Here is a 16,807-nt window from a genome sequence, read left to right as displayed (position 1 = left end):
TTTTTTTTTCCCCTAAAAGCTCTGGATCGTCTCTGACAAACTATTACCCACCACAGCATCACTACCAAGACAGAAGCGAGGTTGAGTAGCTGACATCTTGCAAATCCCCGTTGCGTATTTCCTTGCAGCCTGAGCTTTGAATGTAGCCGATTCTCTTGCGGGTTATTAATAAAACAAAAATAATAATTCTCAGCCTCCCTTCCTTGCACACAGAGCTCAGTCCTTTCATTGCCACTAGCAATGTAGAGACGTTCACTCACTCAGAGATTGAGGTGAGCCTCAGTCCTTTCAGAGCTCAAGGCCCTGACCATTGCCTAATACTAATACTCCAGGTCTGCCTCTCCTCCCCACATTTTCCATTTTCAGCAGCAAGAGAGAGAATAAATTGATTGTTTCTTCTGTATTGTTCTTGATGCAGAACATGGAAAGAAAGGCAACCTGGCTTTCCCCATCCACAGAATTATCCTGACAGCAGGGGTGTGGGATTGGAAGGATGTGTTTGTCAGAGAAAATTCCCAGCTTTTCCCTCCAGCCATTCTGTTCCATCAAGAGCTATGAGGGACTGAGACACTAGAAGTTAGGAGTTTCTTTTGGTGAAAGCTCATGCAAAAATCACATTTTCGGAGGTCTGTTTTTGTGAAGTGCTTCCTTAACATTTCCTTTTGGCCACACATACAAAATGCTTGACAATGCCCAGTCTCACCTAGGAGCCGTGACCAGCATTGAGTATGAATGTCGCCCTGCTCTTTCTTCCTGTTCTCCAAACATCTGCATTGATCTGTTATTTACTGCCTTGCGCTTGCTTTGAAGCAAGGCCGTCTGTCTGGGCTGTTTGTGCACTGCATGGCACAGTGGGACTCTGCCTCAGGGCAGATACTTTCTGATCTCTGTAGAAGATTTATCAGCATACAAGGGATGTCAGCACAACTGTGTCACACCTAGTAAATGTGTTAAATAAGGGAAAAGTGTTCCTGGCTATGGCTTAAACTTGGTCTAATTCCATATCATTGTTTTTCAGTGCCCCTTCCAATGTCAGCACAATCATCCACATCTTGTACCTTCCTGAAGATGCTAAAGGGGAGAACATCCATTTTCAGTGGAAGCAGGATTATGTTCACTCTGGTGATGTGTATGAAGCCTGTTGGGCACTGGACAACATCCTGATCATAAATGCTGCTCACAAGAAAGTTGTGTTAGAAGATAATCTTGATCCTGTGGATACTGGCAACTGGCTCTTCTTTCCTGGGGCCACAGTTAAGGTTAGTCTGTTTTTCTATGACTTGATGGTATTATTACTCTTGTATGTAGACACACAATAATATCTAATGAAACTCTGACCACACACGGGTGTTTAGGCCACTCCATCTGCTTCTAGAATTGAGCTCTTTTTCACTCTGTTTTTACCTCTTCTCTGTCCCGCCAGGGCTTTCTAGAACAATGCAACTCCTCTGCCGTTACCAAAACCAAATGACAGTCTATACTGTCATGTCAAAGATCATGTAACAGAAAATGAGCAACAGCTTCCTTTTAGCAAAACTTCCTTTTTTGAAACAAATTCAAATCTCTCTGTTGGGTATTTTGAAACATACCTGTTTGTTTATCTTAATGATGTTTGGCTACCACTACTCCCTTCACCACAAACCATAACAAAAAACTATAGTTTCATACTTTTTCTGACTAAGAATATTACATCTCCATTGCATCATGCATTCAGGTAGTGGCTGCTCCTTAAAAGTCTCTTTTTCAGTAAGATCCTGTTTTGATATATGAGATCCAGCAATAAAAACTCTAAGGAGTCCTACAAGATCTCTGTGCACATAGTTCCTTCAAATACAGAGTTCTTCAACATCTGGAAATCAGTTGAATTCTTGCTTTCTAAGTCTCCAAGCAGCCAGAAGCTGAACAGCAGATGACTTTCTGTTTCTATCGTATTTTTCATTCACAAAAAAAAAAAAAGGCAGTTTTAACGTCAGGGTTCATTTATGATGCTGGTAATGGTTTTGGCAATTGCACAGGAAACAGATGTCGAATACTGAGGGCAGTAAGAGGTTGGTTATGGCCTCATCCTTTTCCCACAGAACCTAACGTGAATGGCCTCAGATTAATCTTTTTAGAAATAAATATTCCCACTAATCTCATAGTACCTGCATATTGACTTTTTTTTTACTTCAGTAAGACTATTTAAATGACAATGACAAAGTTTTTATATGAGATTTTAGAATCAAATACTGTCCTGCGTATTTAATGAAGTAATTTTCTGTGATCAGTTCACATTTGTTGTGTTGTCAGTCTTATCTCTGGATTTTAAAATCCAGCCCGCACATGTGAAGGTGTGAAAGCAAAGCAAGGATTAATGTGCCATAAGTGCCACAGTTATTTCTCAGCTGCTGAAGCCTAAACACTGCTTGCTCCTTCTGAAACATGCACAAACGACACCTAAACTTTAGCAAGTAAACATTTTTTTCTTTTTTTTTTTTTTTTTTTGTTTTTAAACTCAGCCAGTTAGTGTCAATACACATCTATGGTTACATGCAAGATGAGATACCTAAACACAGGGATCACTTAGTGTTTCTAGATGGAAATCCTTTTCAAGCTCAAAGCTTGTATGAGATGCGAGTGAGGATTCACCACCCTGCCGTTCCTCCAAGGTCATCTTCTGTTTCAGGGACAAGTCAAATGGGCATCTGCCTGTTCCTAGCTGACATTTGGCTATGTGTAGCCACTTACACTGGGTTAAGCCAATGTATAAGGCTGTGGAATAGCCACAGTGGATTAAGGCTTTGTGTGACACGGGCCTTTTATTCTTCATGGGACCCTGTAGTTATTTCAAATATTTTTTTTAGTTTATCGAGATTGTCAAGAGAGCACTCCTGTTCTCAAATTTCACTTTTAAGGTTTTTGCTCCAGATTTTGTCAAATTTTCAGGAACAATCTTGCCAAATATGATTTGAGCAGATTTTGCAATGTGAATTTCATGTTATGTTAAAAGTAAAACTATAAATTGGGTCAAGATTTACATCAGATTCAGCATAGACCCTGTCATAGCATTATAACACCAAGAACATTTTTTTGACACAAAATTTTTGTGCTTTTCAGGTTTAAAATGTTATATAAAACTTTAAAAAACTTTTAATACTTTCTTTAAAATATTTAGCATAGTTCTAATTTTAGTTCATCGCAAACATACTATTTTGTATAAACAGAAAGGTGAGAATCTTTGTACATTGTGCTAATGACATTACATCAGCTTTAAACGTAACCACAGCGGTCACCTCTGTTTCAAGCAGCATTTCACAGCATTCAGATTACTTGGCCAGTATAATGGCAGAACGACAGTGGCAATGGGTGGTACATCTTCACAGGATTCCCAATATAGATAATGCTCTCAGGCTGCAAGAGGCCATAGAAACTGAGGGAAGCTTTTAGGAGATTTCTTTGTCACATCCAAAGGCATTGGCCTTGACAAAACAATGTTGGAGAAACCCTGACAGTGCTACTTCTCTTTTTCTTAGAAGTCCTTTTGCTTCCCAGACATCTAAAACTTGCTAAATAATCCTGATGTTTGTACAGAAAGTCTATATAGCAATTTAAATTTTTTACTTACATTTTTACAATGGCATCAGCAAATTTCATTGCTATATTGTGCTACCTTTTCTAACCCTCACTTATGTGCTTTTTAAAGAAGTTCCCATACTCACAGGTATCACTGTGCCAAACTCCAGTTCAAGCTTTTCTCTGCCATCCAAGCCTATTTGTGCCATGAGGTTTCAATTAATATGCTTCTGTCCTTTGTCAATTAGTATTTTAGATAAACTGGCTTTAAAAATCTTTCTTGAAATTTGTGTTAACTTCTGTGCTGGCTTCCTTCAGTGCTTTTCCTTATGAGTTTCCTTGACGATGCCAATGAACAGTCACATTTCTGGATGTTGTTTGTTGTCTAACTCAGTTTTGATTAGTATATGCAAAACTGTAGGTCAATTATTTTCCTAAATTGTGCTGTAAAGATAAGTCATTTCATTGGACTAAAGGAATTAAATACTAAGAAAAACAAAAATAATCAAGAAAAATTATCTTTCTCAATTTCTTCCATTTACTGGGGTTATTTTCTGTATTCATCCTTTCTTGCTCACCACCTTTCACCACTCAGAATGACTGATACTGCATATTTCTCAAGTGGAAGTGCAATGCCAGTCTGTGCTTATCCAGCTGACAGTCAGAACTGAAAGAAGAAGAAAAAATACATACTTGTTTCTGGTAGAAAAAGGAGTAGAAACAGTCTTTCTCTGAGTGTTTACTTTTTCTCTAAGTGTTTACTTCTGGATTGCCCCAGCAGGCATTTCTTGGATGGTGGAACCTTCTCCTCAGAGGCTCAGTGGTACATCCAGGGTAGTGAATGAAGCAAACAAGGGTACAAACATGAGCCCATGATCTTGCACGCCTTAGCTGTTACAACACCCCCTTGCTTGGCTTTGGCTTGTGCAATCTCCCAGGCATTATCTTCAAGGGATGTACCCTCATGGATGGGCCAGGAACTGTTTCCAGTAGGCCACAGGGATAACAACACTCTTCTGGGAGGAAGCATTCTGCCCGGGTGGATGCAAACTCTGCTGTGTCATTTGCTGTTAAGGCCAGAGAATGGTCCTTGGCCTAATCCTGTTACCATTATTGTCCTAGAATGTTAGAACTGTTCACTCTGCCCATCCCTTCAGCCACCCCGAATGTTTTAAGAAAATTCTCATTAAATACCATTTTGTTGCCTTAGTGGGTTACTATGTTAGTAAAGATAGGCATTAAGATATGGTTTGTTGGTAGCATAGAATAAATGTTGCTGTTGCTCAGAACCTGAGCAAGTTCTTTCACAGTAGTTGCTCAGGAAGTGGCTTTTAAAATTGCCTGTTATACCTGGTACATGCTCTTGTTGGATGTTTATCAGGTTGCAAAGAAAGCATATTTTTTTCTTTAGAAAATTTACTTTGGGAGTACTTGAGGTCTACTGAAAGAAATAGGAAACAGCACAAATCCAGGAGTTTTGCTGGTAAAACTTCTCAGATTAATAGCTGTTTAGATTAGTAGATTAGAAGGGCAGCTGAAAACAAATGAAAGTACTACCATGAAAACTGCTGTCTGGGTCCTGAGTTAGGTTCTGTGATTCAGTCACTGGAGCGTACAGTGCAAGCACTGGTGATAGTTACGCACCAATGTGCTCACTACAGTTTCGTGGATTTGGGCCGTGTGTTCTCAATAAGCACTTCTGGGAACTTGCCTGTACCCAGCTTGGGAAGCAGTTTGTCCTCCTCTCCCAGTCTGCTTGAGCTTGGACCAGGAATTTTGTTACAGTCCTTGCTGCGCTCAGAAGCGGTTGCTACTCGTTTGAAAGCACATGGCTGGTTGCAGACGCAGCTGGAACTGGCTACTGAGAGAGGAAGCAAGCTGAGAGATAAGCCACTGAATTTGTGTGTTTTGGTTCCAAAGAAGACAGCAAAAGACAAGAAAGACACTGTTCGCGAGGCCAAGCAAACCTTAGGAGATTAATTGGATCCACTGGAATGTATTTATCTGTGTGGGACTGTGTGGAAGGGTGTTGAACAGGATAAATTCCTGACTGCATTTCAGTATTTCCAGTGACAGCTCTGAGCGTGAGCACAGCCTTGCCACTGAGCATGTTTAGGGTGTGGCATAGGTGGTTGAGACTGCAGAAACGCATGAAGCAGTGCTACGCTCTGAGAGCTGTTACATGTCTGTGAACCTCAAGACTTCATAGCTAATTGGAGGAAAAGATTAAATCTTCTTCCTTCAATAATGCTTCTTGGATCTCTACTCTTGCAGAATAGAAAAGTGATCTCATCTTTCAGTGGACGGTGGACACTTCATGTATCTTGTGTATTTGACCAGAAATTGTGTGTTTTGAGGTAAAACATTTGCCAAGTTTTTTGGTTTTCTCTGATTGCCTTCATCCAAGATTGGATATGCAAGCTCAAAAACAGATTGAGAAGGGAGACAACCTCAGCAGTCTTACAGTTCATGTCTCCACAGTGCTTTGATTATACAAACAGCATTAAAATCAAACCACCTGTCTCTGAAATTTTTCCACATCTGGAAAAAAAAGCAGTATAGATCATTATGGTGATGTATTTGGTCATGATGTGACCAAAGAAGTGTCACCTAGTGACACTTCTCAGCTTTGAGAAGAGTCAAGTTACAGAATGGCTGTCTCCAGGTAGCTGCAGGTGCTCTTCACTTGGTGGTTGAAGGCTGCAGTCCAGCCTGTCAGCTTGGTTTGTTTGGTGTGTAGGACTTGGGGACTACACCTGAGGCTGTCTGTGCTGAGCTGCAAGGATTCATCCTGGCATAAGCATGGGATGGGGACAAGTGGGGAAGGCCTGTGCCAACCTCACTGGGCAAGTTGGGTTTAAGACCAGGGAATGGTACCCATTGCATGTTATTCACTGTTGTGGACATGACCAATAAACTCAGAAAATGTCCCATCCCCAACATCCTGATACAGTAAGCCCCTTAAGTAACAGGTCAACACCATTCAGCTCATTTTAATTTCCCAGAAATACGTGCCAGCTTAGCAGGAGAGAAAGCTGCATAAGAAGAGAGTGGGAGAACTGAACACTCACACTCAGGAAAATATGCTGACAATTTGTCTGTAAAACTCAGTGACCTTCCACCGCACCCCGAGCACATCAGGGCTATGCACATCCTAGTTCCACAAGTCCTTCCTGAACCTCTGTTGTTGTGTGTCGCTGAGCAGGGAAGACACGCATGCAGGCCTAGGAGTTTGGCAAAAAGAAAGGCTGATTAAGCTGTTTCACACCCTCAGCTCCAGAGCAGATTTCCAAATCTCTGAATAGTCAGTTAATTAATGGGAATGGCATTGGACAGTCTTCTTTCAAAAGAAACATCCTGACATTCCATATATATCTTTGTCAATTGCAATTGTTTGTGTTGAAATAAACAATATTTTTTTCCTTTTTTTGGTTTTAAATTCTTGTTTCAAAAAGAGGTTGAGGTACCCATTGTATCAGATCAAACATATTTGTTTGCAGGAGAAAAAGTGATGCTCTAGCTATGCCTGTGTGAAAATGGCAGATTGAAATTCCTATAACCTTATATTGGACAAAATCACACAGATATAGATGCTTCTGACAAGACTCTTTTGTTTTTTTGAATAAGATATAGCAAGGCAACATTTGGTCTGTGGGCCAAACCCAGCCTCCTGCCAGCTGCTTTGCCTCGCAGGAGCCCTTATGCACCACATCTTCCTGAGAAGCGGCGAGCAGGCTTCCTGCTGCACCTCATCTGAGAGCCATTCCTGCTTCTCTGTGGGTGGAAGGAGGAGTGTGAGAAGGGAAGAGAGGAGAAGAAAGCAGAGCAGGGTGCACAAACCCTGTCAAACAGCTCCCTTTAGCGAGAGTGTGGGCACTGAGCTGTGCCCATGAGGAGGCATCTTTATACCCATTGGACTGGATCTAGCCCATGCATGGAATTGCTCTTGCCTTTTTTTTTTTTTGTTAATAATCAAACTTTTAATTTAAATAATAATACTTAGATACAATCCCTAGAGGGTCGTTGGAACTGATACGTGGTCGACTGTGGTTCAAGCATCTGAGAACTGCTGCCAGGCAACGATGCTGAACCTGCACCTTTCTCCATGCCAGTTCCCCATGGCTCGGAAGTGTGGTGGGGGGTGGCAGGGAGCCAGTGCTAGCTCTGAGCTGGCATCAAAGCACCAGGGGTCTTTCCTGCCTCCCAGAAGGAAATAATTTTGTCTTTGCAGGTCACTGTGAGATGCACATTAATAAAAACGACATGAATTGACCTGTTAGATGCCAAAGAGTAGAAACTACACTGGTCGACTCTAATTTTACAGTGGTGTAAATACACATCACTACTTTCAGAAGAACAGATGAGGTTTAATCACGCACACTGCAGAGTGCTAAAGACATCAATAGTTCCCAATAACATAGAGAAATAGTTCCATTCATGCCAGTTAAATGACTCATGAAGGAAATCAGTCATCGCCAGAATGATCGATGTTGTACAAACGTCATGAAATGTCTCAGAAAGTTAAGAACCATACGAATGATACAGATCACTCATAAACAAGCAAAGTGTTTTAAGCACCAGCCTTGAACTAACAGTCTATAATCGGAAATGATAAGTGGAAACACACTTTATAAACTGTTTGTTATTACATCACAGGACAAGTTTCATCCCATTGTTTTGGAAAGCAATGGTGCACTATAACCCTCCATGCACCTGGCCTGCTTGCGCAGCCAAGGTTTTCGTTCTGTAACCTATGTTAAATGATGTAAATATGTAGCACACAGGAAACATTAAATCCTTTTTCATCTCTTGGGAAAGCTTTCTAATCACATTGTGGTTTTTCCTTTGGTTAAATAAGGGACTTCAGGCCAGAAGTTAAAATAACCAAATCCACAAAATTTATAATTTGAAATTTAGAATTTATAATCTGTCCTAAATTCTGTCATCGTACCTTTACTGGCTAAGATATTGCATACAGCGTATGGTTGTATCAAGACTGAATCCATCCTTCTACCTGCTATCATGTCAATATCTAAAAATTTTTTAAAACTGCGTGACTCATTCCCAGAAAGATACAATATCTAATTTATGGCTTCATTGACAATGCTGCTTTAATTAATTTTCTTCATCTTTTTTCTTGTTCCTCTGCTTCTCATATCTCATCTGTTTGCATTGCCTAGATTTTAATTAAAAAAACCTCTCCTCTCTAAGGAGCAATCTGAAGTGGCAAAAATAATCACTTAAAATATTACAGTCATTAAAAAATTGGCTGCGGTTAAAGCCATGCATTTTCAATTTGCCGACAAACGATATTTTTGTTTCCTTTTAAAGTGCGTTTTGTATTTGAATAGCATACGCCAGCCAGCCTGGCTATCAGAGATGTTCCTCCAGCTGGGTGGGCTGTGTGACAACTCCTTAATGGGGGAAATTGATGGCCCTCTGCTCGTGTAGAGGTGAAGGCATACTGGGCAGATTTCTTTCCATCTGCTGTCAGCCCTTTGCAAGCTGGCACTGCCCAAATGCCCAACACATTCATTCCAATGCAAGAAATGTCGCCAAAAAATAAATTTTGAGGCTACAGCTGTCTGAAAGAATTATCGGGGCCATTAGGCCCAGGAGAGATATTATGAAAAGGTGCATCAGTGTTCGTCTCTGATAAAAACCTAATTAAATGATGGTAAAGATGACTGTGGATACTTTAAAACCACAGAGGTGAACAACATTTTCATAGGAGTGTGGGGGTGAGCCTCGGGAAGATGATATGCAGCACCTCAGCCAAAAATCTGTTACACTGAGGAATTTCACACTCGTGTTTCCTGTTGATGCTTCTCCGAATGGCACAGTTTTATCATTTAGTTGCCCTCTGTTGTGCTCTCCAAGTAAAGAATCCCATATTGTAAAGCCAAGAGGTATTTATTGATTTGCAAGTTTGGCTTGAACAACTGGGACAGAAGCTGCTTTGGATGAACTTCAGTGCTTCTGTTTACATTCCCAATCTTTGCCTTTGGAGCTTCTAAAAATCATCAGGGCTGTGTCCTTAGCTGTAACTGCGGCATAGGCTGGTCTAGTTGATCCTTGTGGTACTTCACATGGCAGGGTGAACTGGAGACCTCCAGAGGTCCCTCCCAGCCAAGAGGTCACACTGAGGGTAGCAGATGTCTCCTTATGTGGTGCTCTCATGCAAGTATTTAAAAATATGTAGATTATTCCGGCATGCTACGTGATGTAGGATCTCAGATCTTACTTGAGGCCTTTAATCCAATTAGGTGGTACAGAAAGTTGGTCAGTATTTATTTATGAAAACATAAATAGGTCCAGTTGGAAAGTACCTGCTTCACCAACTCTGATTTCCCTGCTTTTACTGACCAGTGGTTTTGAGCCGTCCTAATTTAAACTCTTCTGCATCTCAGATGATCAAGAGGCTTTCCTAAAAGCACCCAACAAAAAGAGGCAAAAGCTGTAGGCAGAAGACGTAAAATGCAAGGAGCATAGAGTAGGATAAAGAGAGTGACAGACTCTTGCCAAAAAAGTTTGATTTGGAAACCATGCACTACTTACTCCCATGGTCTGTGTCTTCGAATTATTAGCTAATGTACTCATAACATACAACAGGAAGCTCACCTGAATTAATAAGACTTACTGGCTCTCATAGGCAACTTGGCTAAGAACTGTACTCATAGAGTGTAAATATTCATAGATAACAGCAATTTTAGCATGAAAATATGTCTTTTGTAGTAGCGGTACCGTTTGTAGCATCAAAAACCCCTGAACAAGGAATGTACCCTGTTCAGGTGCAAACCAAAAAGATAGCCTGTGTCCCAGGAAATTGCCATCCATTTATAAAACAGGAGATAAGCTGGGACTGGGGAGATATGGGAGTAAAAGACAATATTGCAAGAGGAGAAGTGCTCATCCTGGTATGCAGTGCATTCTTCAGTGTAATCACTGAGAAGACTTGTTGAGGGAAGCGCTAAAGAAGTGTCTGAAGTGTAGTGGGCAGAATAAGCAGGAGCATGCAAGTTTGGTCACCTCACCAGCAGATGTAGTGGCAAGCAAGTCAAGGAAAAGTGAGCCACGAGATGGTACCTGTGGGAGATGGTGGAGGCAGGTGAGGATGAGCCATGCAGGGCCTTGAAAGCAGGGAAAAAACAGTGATACCATAACTATCCAGTAGACAAACTTTAGAAGCACAGAAAATTCAGAGTGAAGATTAGATGGAAAGCAAATCCAAACATGCTGAGATAAGGGAATGTATCCAGCCAATTTTCATTTTGCCCTCTTCATGCAAAGCAATAGCTTAACAATTGCAGCTAGTGAATAACAGCATTGGTAGTGCCAGATTCAATTAAACTGGATTTTTTTTTCCCCTTGGGATGACCACAGTCCCTGAACAGAACTTGACTTCTTTCCATCTGGCAACAGGCAGTGGTTGTTTATTTAGGAATACAGCAGTTTACTTATGGCAGGCTGATAGTTCCACTCCAGTTGCAAACAATGGGAAATAGCTGCTTTGTGAAGTGGCTCCATTCAAGTGCCTGCAAGTGTCCTATGTTCTATTATGTAGGTGATTTGGGAGAAAACTTTGTTTAATAAAGGTTATTAGATTTGTCAAAGGATTTATTCTCTAAATTAATTTTTCCTCACAAATTAGTTAACTTTTCAGTGTTGTAATTTGTGCAAGGACACACTAAATGTTTCACATGCCTGTAATTCCCTTTGAATAAAATTAAACTCTGCTTTAGTTCCAGACCTACAGCTGATGCTTCCATGGTAACAAGGAGAAATATCCTACAAGTTGCTCTCATTTGGCCTTTTTAGTTGCAAAATTTGCACAGCAAGCTAATTTGTTCCTATCTTATAAATCATTTAAGTGTAAATAAAAATGAGAACAAATTTGATCTTAAATTTGTAAAAGAGAACTCTAGGTTTACTTAGAGAGACCTGCAGAGTCTCCAGTTTAGGGAGAACTTAATCCAGTTAGTTTCAAAACACAATACATGCTAATTCCAGATTTTTTTGTCACTTCAGAATGATAAAAAAAAAGACCTGTAAAATTCAAGCCTTAAATACTGGAAGTATATAGACTACTACTGTATGTGTAAAGCCTTTAATTTGGGAAAGAGGCAACATAGTATGTAAATTGTACTTTAGTTCTTTGTTTCTAAAGACTTGAATTAAAATCCTGGGTTGAACTAAAAAAAAAAAATTAGTCTGATGGTTTCCATTCAGTCTCTAATCCATTCAAGCCCTATTACAAAACCACAAAATAATCCAACACAGTCAACAGCCTCCCAGATGTTGAACAAGACTGACAAGGAAGTTGGGAGTAATGCCAGTGAGGAACCACCTCCTGTGGAGCTTCTTTTCCTCCTGAAAAATTTGTGAGTGCTCTTTCAGCTTATTCACCCCTCAGCGGCCCATCAGATAGGAAAAAAAAAAAAAAGCAGTAGAAGCAGCGACAGATAGCAACTACTTGGAAAATCAAAAGAAAAATATGCTAAGTGTGAACTGGGTGTGATTGTTATCTAGGTGAGGGAAATGTGTTAGGTGGGAGAGGACAAGATCATGAGAAGAGGAGGCCTGGCCCTTGCATGGCTCATGCTAATGGGGCTCATCCTCATCTGCTTCTCCCATGGGCATGTGTCCAGGGTCCCAAATGGGGGCACTGGAGCAAAAACTTACCAGAAAATGATGGCACTCCCTCAGAACTTCTTTAAAAGCTGTACCTGTGTTTTGAGCATTTTTCTTACTCTCTTTAAAGGTAACAAGCTTCTATTACTGGTTTCATAGGTATATAGAGTAACAGAAGGAATTAAACCCCTATCTGAACGTCTCTTCTCCATAGCTGTTTCACATCAGATTAAAAGCTAACAGGAGCAGAGGGTGATTTGATCCATACGTTGTGTGGTTCATTAACACATAAAATATGCATAGAATACATATTCATAGATACTGTGTAGCTGTGTATAAAAGCATAAAGATAGTTTTATGGAACTAATGAAATAAATTATGCTTTTGAGCTTTCATAAAGGGTTGATCATACACTACTCTATAAATATTACATATTCACCCTTTTGCCAAAACTGCCCATTTATTTGTCTTGACAACCTAAATGGAAATTCTGTCAGATGTACTTCAGTAAATATTCTGTTAGACAGCAGAAGGACATACAAATGTTAAATGATAATTGGGTTGTGTCTGTTTTGTGTTTATTTTAATAGGTGGCTTTCATCAGGCAAGAGATTACTAATTATATACTCTACTATCAAGTATATCATATACTATGCTATATGTATATACTTACATATAACTTAGCACCTGAGAAATAAGTAAGGCTTATAAAGAATTTTCCAAAGCTTGTATGCAATTGTAATAACTAGCTCAGTAGGATCTATTTGTCTATTTGTTTGCTAAAGTATGAAGGGTTACATATAAATTTGAATTAATTTTTTAGCATGAATATTTATTTTTAGCATATTTACTTGACTGCCTGCAGATAATAGGAGTTTTGTGGCAGATTGATTGACAGATAAATGATACTTCATTTCTGTTCAGCAAATAAAGAAAATTCTGAAAAGCAAGAAGCAAAATAAACAAATTATTCCTAAAATTCTGATGTTAGCAATACCTGTGAGCATGAAGGCTAAAATCAGTGAACAAGAGCCATTTCTCAGTCAATTATAAATAACTGCATAGTAAAAAGAGTGTTTTTCAAGAGAAGTAAGATATAAAAGTGTTTCATTAATTTCTGCTAGTTATAAAATATTTTATATGTAAATTATTCTGCCTTTGCAGTGGCAGCAGCTGCATATATGGTGCACTGTGTATATGGTGCGTTAATAGAGCAAGGACACTTGTGACAAAATCTGTTTAATTTCTGTGATAAATTATCAACACTTTAGGATCTTTCTATTGCTTTGATCTTTCTTTGGAAGAAAACCACCTTAAAAGCAATTTGTTTATTTTAGCAGCTGAAACAGTCTTTGCATTTTTTATAGCATGTTTATTTCTTTAAGTGATATTTAGTCAGTATTGATAAACGTAGAGTTGTCATTCAACTATAGACCAGAAAACCTCTATACAAAAATTAGACTTCAAATACTCAGATTTTTTTCCTGACAATGTGTAGGCACCTCTAGAAACACCTCTAATCACAAATTACATTCCTAAATACAAATTAATTGCTAAGTGACTGGCAAGCATAATTGAAAATCGTCAACAAAATTGTTTCAATTATGTGTCTTTTTTGCGTTGATAAATGAAGGAAGAGTTACAGAATCTGACAAAATCTGTTGTTTTGTACTTTGCTCATAAAATCCCATAGGCAAAGACGTACTGGGCAGTTTTCATTTCTTGCCACATTGTTCTCTTTGTTAAAAATTTAATTATTCATGTATGTGGCACTACCATGACCTTTTTAAATGCAGAAGAAGTGATCATCACACTTTCTCATGGCGCATTATGGAGTTCAGAGACAAGAGGGCACTGTATAGACAACACAGAAAAGATGAATGCAATTTGGTATTATTGTATCTCTTTTTCTGCTATTGAACTGTGGTAAGAATGCAGAATTATTCTAATTAACCACTTTGTATTTCAGCTTTCACTTCTAATGCGACCAAGATTTCCCAAAAAAAAAAAAAGTCTTTGAGCTAATTATTACTTTTATCAGTATTTGTTTTAATACGAACAATTCAATAAAATGCCAAGTTCTTAAGGCCAGGGAGATCTTTAGAAGCTTCCCATATCTGTTTGAGCCACACAGATTTTGTAGATTTTTACCATTTTATCAGACACACAGAAGTAGGATGGGAGAAAGAAGAAAATCTGTACTGTAACACCCATGTGCTCTTCACAGGCAACTTCTTCCAAGTCAGTACATCCAGGACATTGTGGCAGTTGGGGCACCCTGGGGCAGACACGTGGCTTCATTTGATGCTGCTGAGGTGGTATATACAGAAATGCAATAGGAAAAGCAGATGTGTTTGGTTTGAGGGCAGCATCAGAACCACTGAGACTGCTGTATCACAAAAGCTGGTTGCCCACAGAGCTCTTTGTTATGCTATTCAAATTAAATATGGCAAATGTGGCCTTTTCACTTGCACACTCAACTATAAAGTCTACAATATGGCAATTCGTAGCAGTTTTACATGCAAATACCCCTGTTGGCCAAAATTCAGGCATGGAGATCTTGCATGTGTTTCACAGCATGAAACTCTTACACTGACAAAATATCCATGGCAATATTTGATACACTACTGAAGTAAGTGGTACACACAGTTGTGTGTACACATTTGTGTATGTGCCAGACATAATGGCAATACTTTAAAATAAAAATAAACACCCCAAAATATGGTATGTATCTTTTCCATCCAAACACAGTTTTACAGTGATCTGAAGTGCATTTGTAGGGAAGCAGGTACGAGATCGGAACACAATTATCATTGGGAGTCATTCAAGAGAGATAAAAAATGACCATCTGGTTTTTATTTTGTTTCAGACATTGGTGAATCATGAGGTACTAGGCAGCTTGCTCTGAGCTCTGACGTATGTGAGCAGGACAAGTGCCCTTGCGAACCCAATGTAACCTCACCTCCTTTTGTCTACAGCACAGCTGCCAGTCGGATGGAAACTCCATCTACTTCCACGGAACAGAAGGCAGTGAGTTCAATTTTGCCACAACCCGAGACGTGGACCTCTCCACAGAGGATGCCCAGGAGCAGTGGGCAGAAGAGTTTGAGAGCCAGCCCAAGGGGTGAGTAGGGCAGGCACAGGGCTGTAAGCAGGCGTGCAGCATCACTCCAGGCATCAGGAAACTGGATAAAGAGAGAATTGCATTTTGTCTTTGCTGTGTATTCAGGGAAGATTGTGACTAGAATAAATAGCAATATAGTAAATAAAAGGTGATTGTAGATTTAGGGAGGAACAAGTCCAGAAAGCCCAGGAGGAACAGTCTGTCTCCTGACCATTCTGTCACCACAACTTTTAATGATAAAGGATGTGCTTGTGAATTATATAGTCATTCCGAAGAAACATGAGATGCTGATCTGGTTTTTCATTCTGCCACTTTTGAGTGTTGTTAACAAACTCATATCTATATGAAATAAAATTCCTTGAAAAATTCATCCCCCTGTGGATCCCTGCTGTCGGCCACGCTTTGCCATGAGAGAGCCCCTGCTTGTGCAGAAGCCTGCAGGTGCCGGAGGAGGGGGTGGAGGCAGGACAGCTGAAGCAGCAGCCTGCTCCCACGTTCCAGCACCAAGGGCGTGGCCATGCCTGCTGTGCAAGAGCTGAGGATCTGGCTGATAATTTACTATTTTTACTTTAAATATGTACACTGGGATTCAAAGAGTACCTGTAAAGCCAGATTCAACAAGGGCACAGAAAGTAAAGAAACCATTTAGGACAGCAAAATTACCACTCTTGTCAAAATATGAGTGAGCTTTAAAAAAAACCAGTGTCCTGGTAGAGGAGTATATATGCTTCGGTGTATAAATTCTGAAAAAAAATAAAATAACCAAGAATGTGGTCCTAAATATATTTATTTTTAAGAAAAATAATTTCATTAGTTGCTGTAACCCCAGGACAGTTAGAAACATACACTTATTTAATTTATGGGTCTCTACTGAATGTTTATTTTAATCTACAAAGTACTTCAGATCATTAGCTGCTGATTCAAATGCTGCCTATGCTGTGCTGAAGGTAAAGAGCACCTTTTAAGAAATACATGCTAATGTGTCCTGTGGACACGTGGTTTATTTGGGCCTTACAGAAAAAAATACTCGCTGTGAACTCAGTCCCAGTTCGAATAATCAACACATGGTACAGCAGGTACTATTTCAGGCAAAGGAAAGAAAATGAGTATGTGTGTATTGTGTGTTAGGTGACCATGTGGAGTATGTTTGAGATGTTCTCTTAGTCTCTTCTCCACCTTGAAAAAACAAGATGGGAGAATTACCTGGGGACATCTGCCCTGTCTGCAGATCCTGCCTTTGCTGGACCGGGTTTAGTTGAGCTAAGTCAGGCCAGACTCCTCATCATCAGCTGTTCTAATCACAACACCTTCTTCTTAGATAATGAGTAAACTTTTAAGAATTAATTACAGTAGTAAATGCTGCAGTGAGTAGAAATATGGGAATAAAATGCTCACACTATACCCTGGTTAGCAAATGCACAATGTCTTCCAAATTAGAGATACTACATTTTCACTGTCACACAGTGTCTTGCTCCAATGCCTAGATGCCACCGCTCCAGC

General features: G+C 39.7%; 1 protein-coding gene across 1 annotated transcript in view; it reads left to right on the top strand.

The window, feature by feature from the left end:
* RELN (reelin) overlaps positions 1-16,807 on the top strand; it is a 297,944-nt gene that overhangs the window by 163,614 nt on the left and 117,523 nt on the right. Inside the window, exons 10-11 of the mRNA XM_086746115.1 lie at positions 1,019-1,259; positions 15,162-15,307. Coding sequence (XP_086602241.1) covers positions 1,019-1,259; positions 15,162-15,307 — 387 coding nt within the window. The remainder of the gene's footprint in view (positions 1-1,018; positions 1,260-15,161; positions 15,308-16,807) is intronic.

This window comes from Chlamydotis macqueenii, chromosome 1 (assembly GCF_036417535.1).
Source record: "Chlamydotis macqueenii isolate bChlMac1 chromosome 1, bChlMac1.mat, whole genome shotgun sequence".
Taxonomy (NCBI): Eukaryota; Metazoa; Chordata; class Aves; order Otidiformes; family Otididae; genus Chlamydotis; species Chlamydotis macqueenii.
The sequence above is the reverse complement of the archived record's forward strand: the minus strand, read 5'-3'. Positions and strand labels throughout refer to the sequence as shown.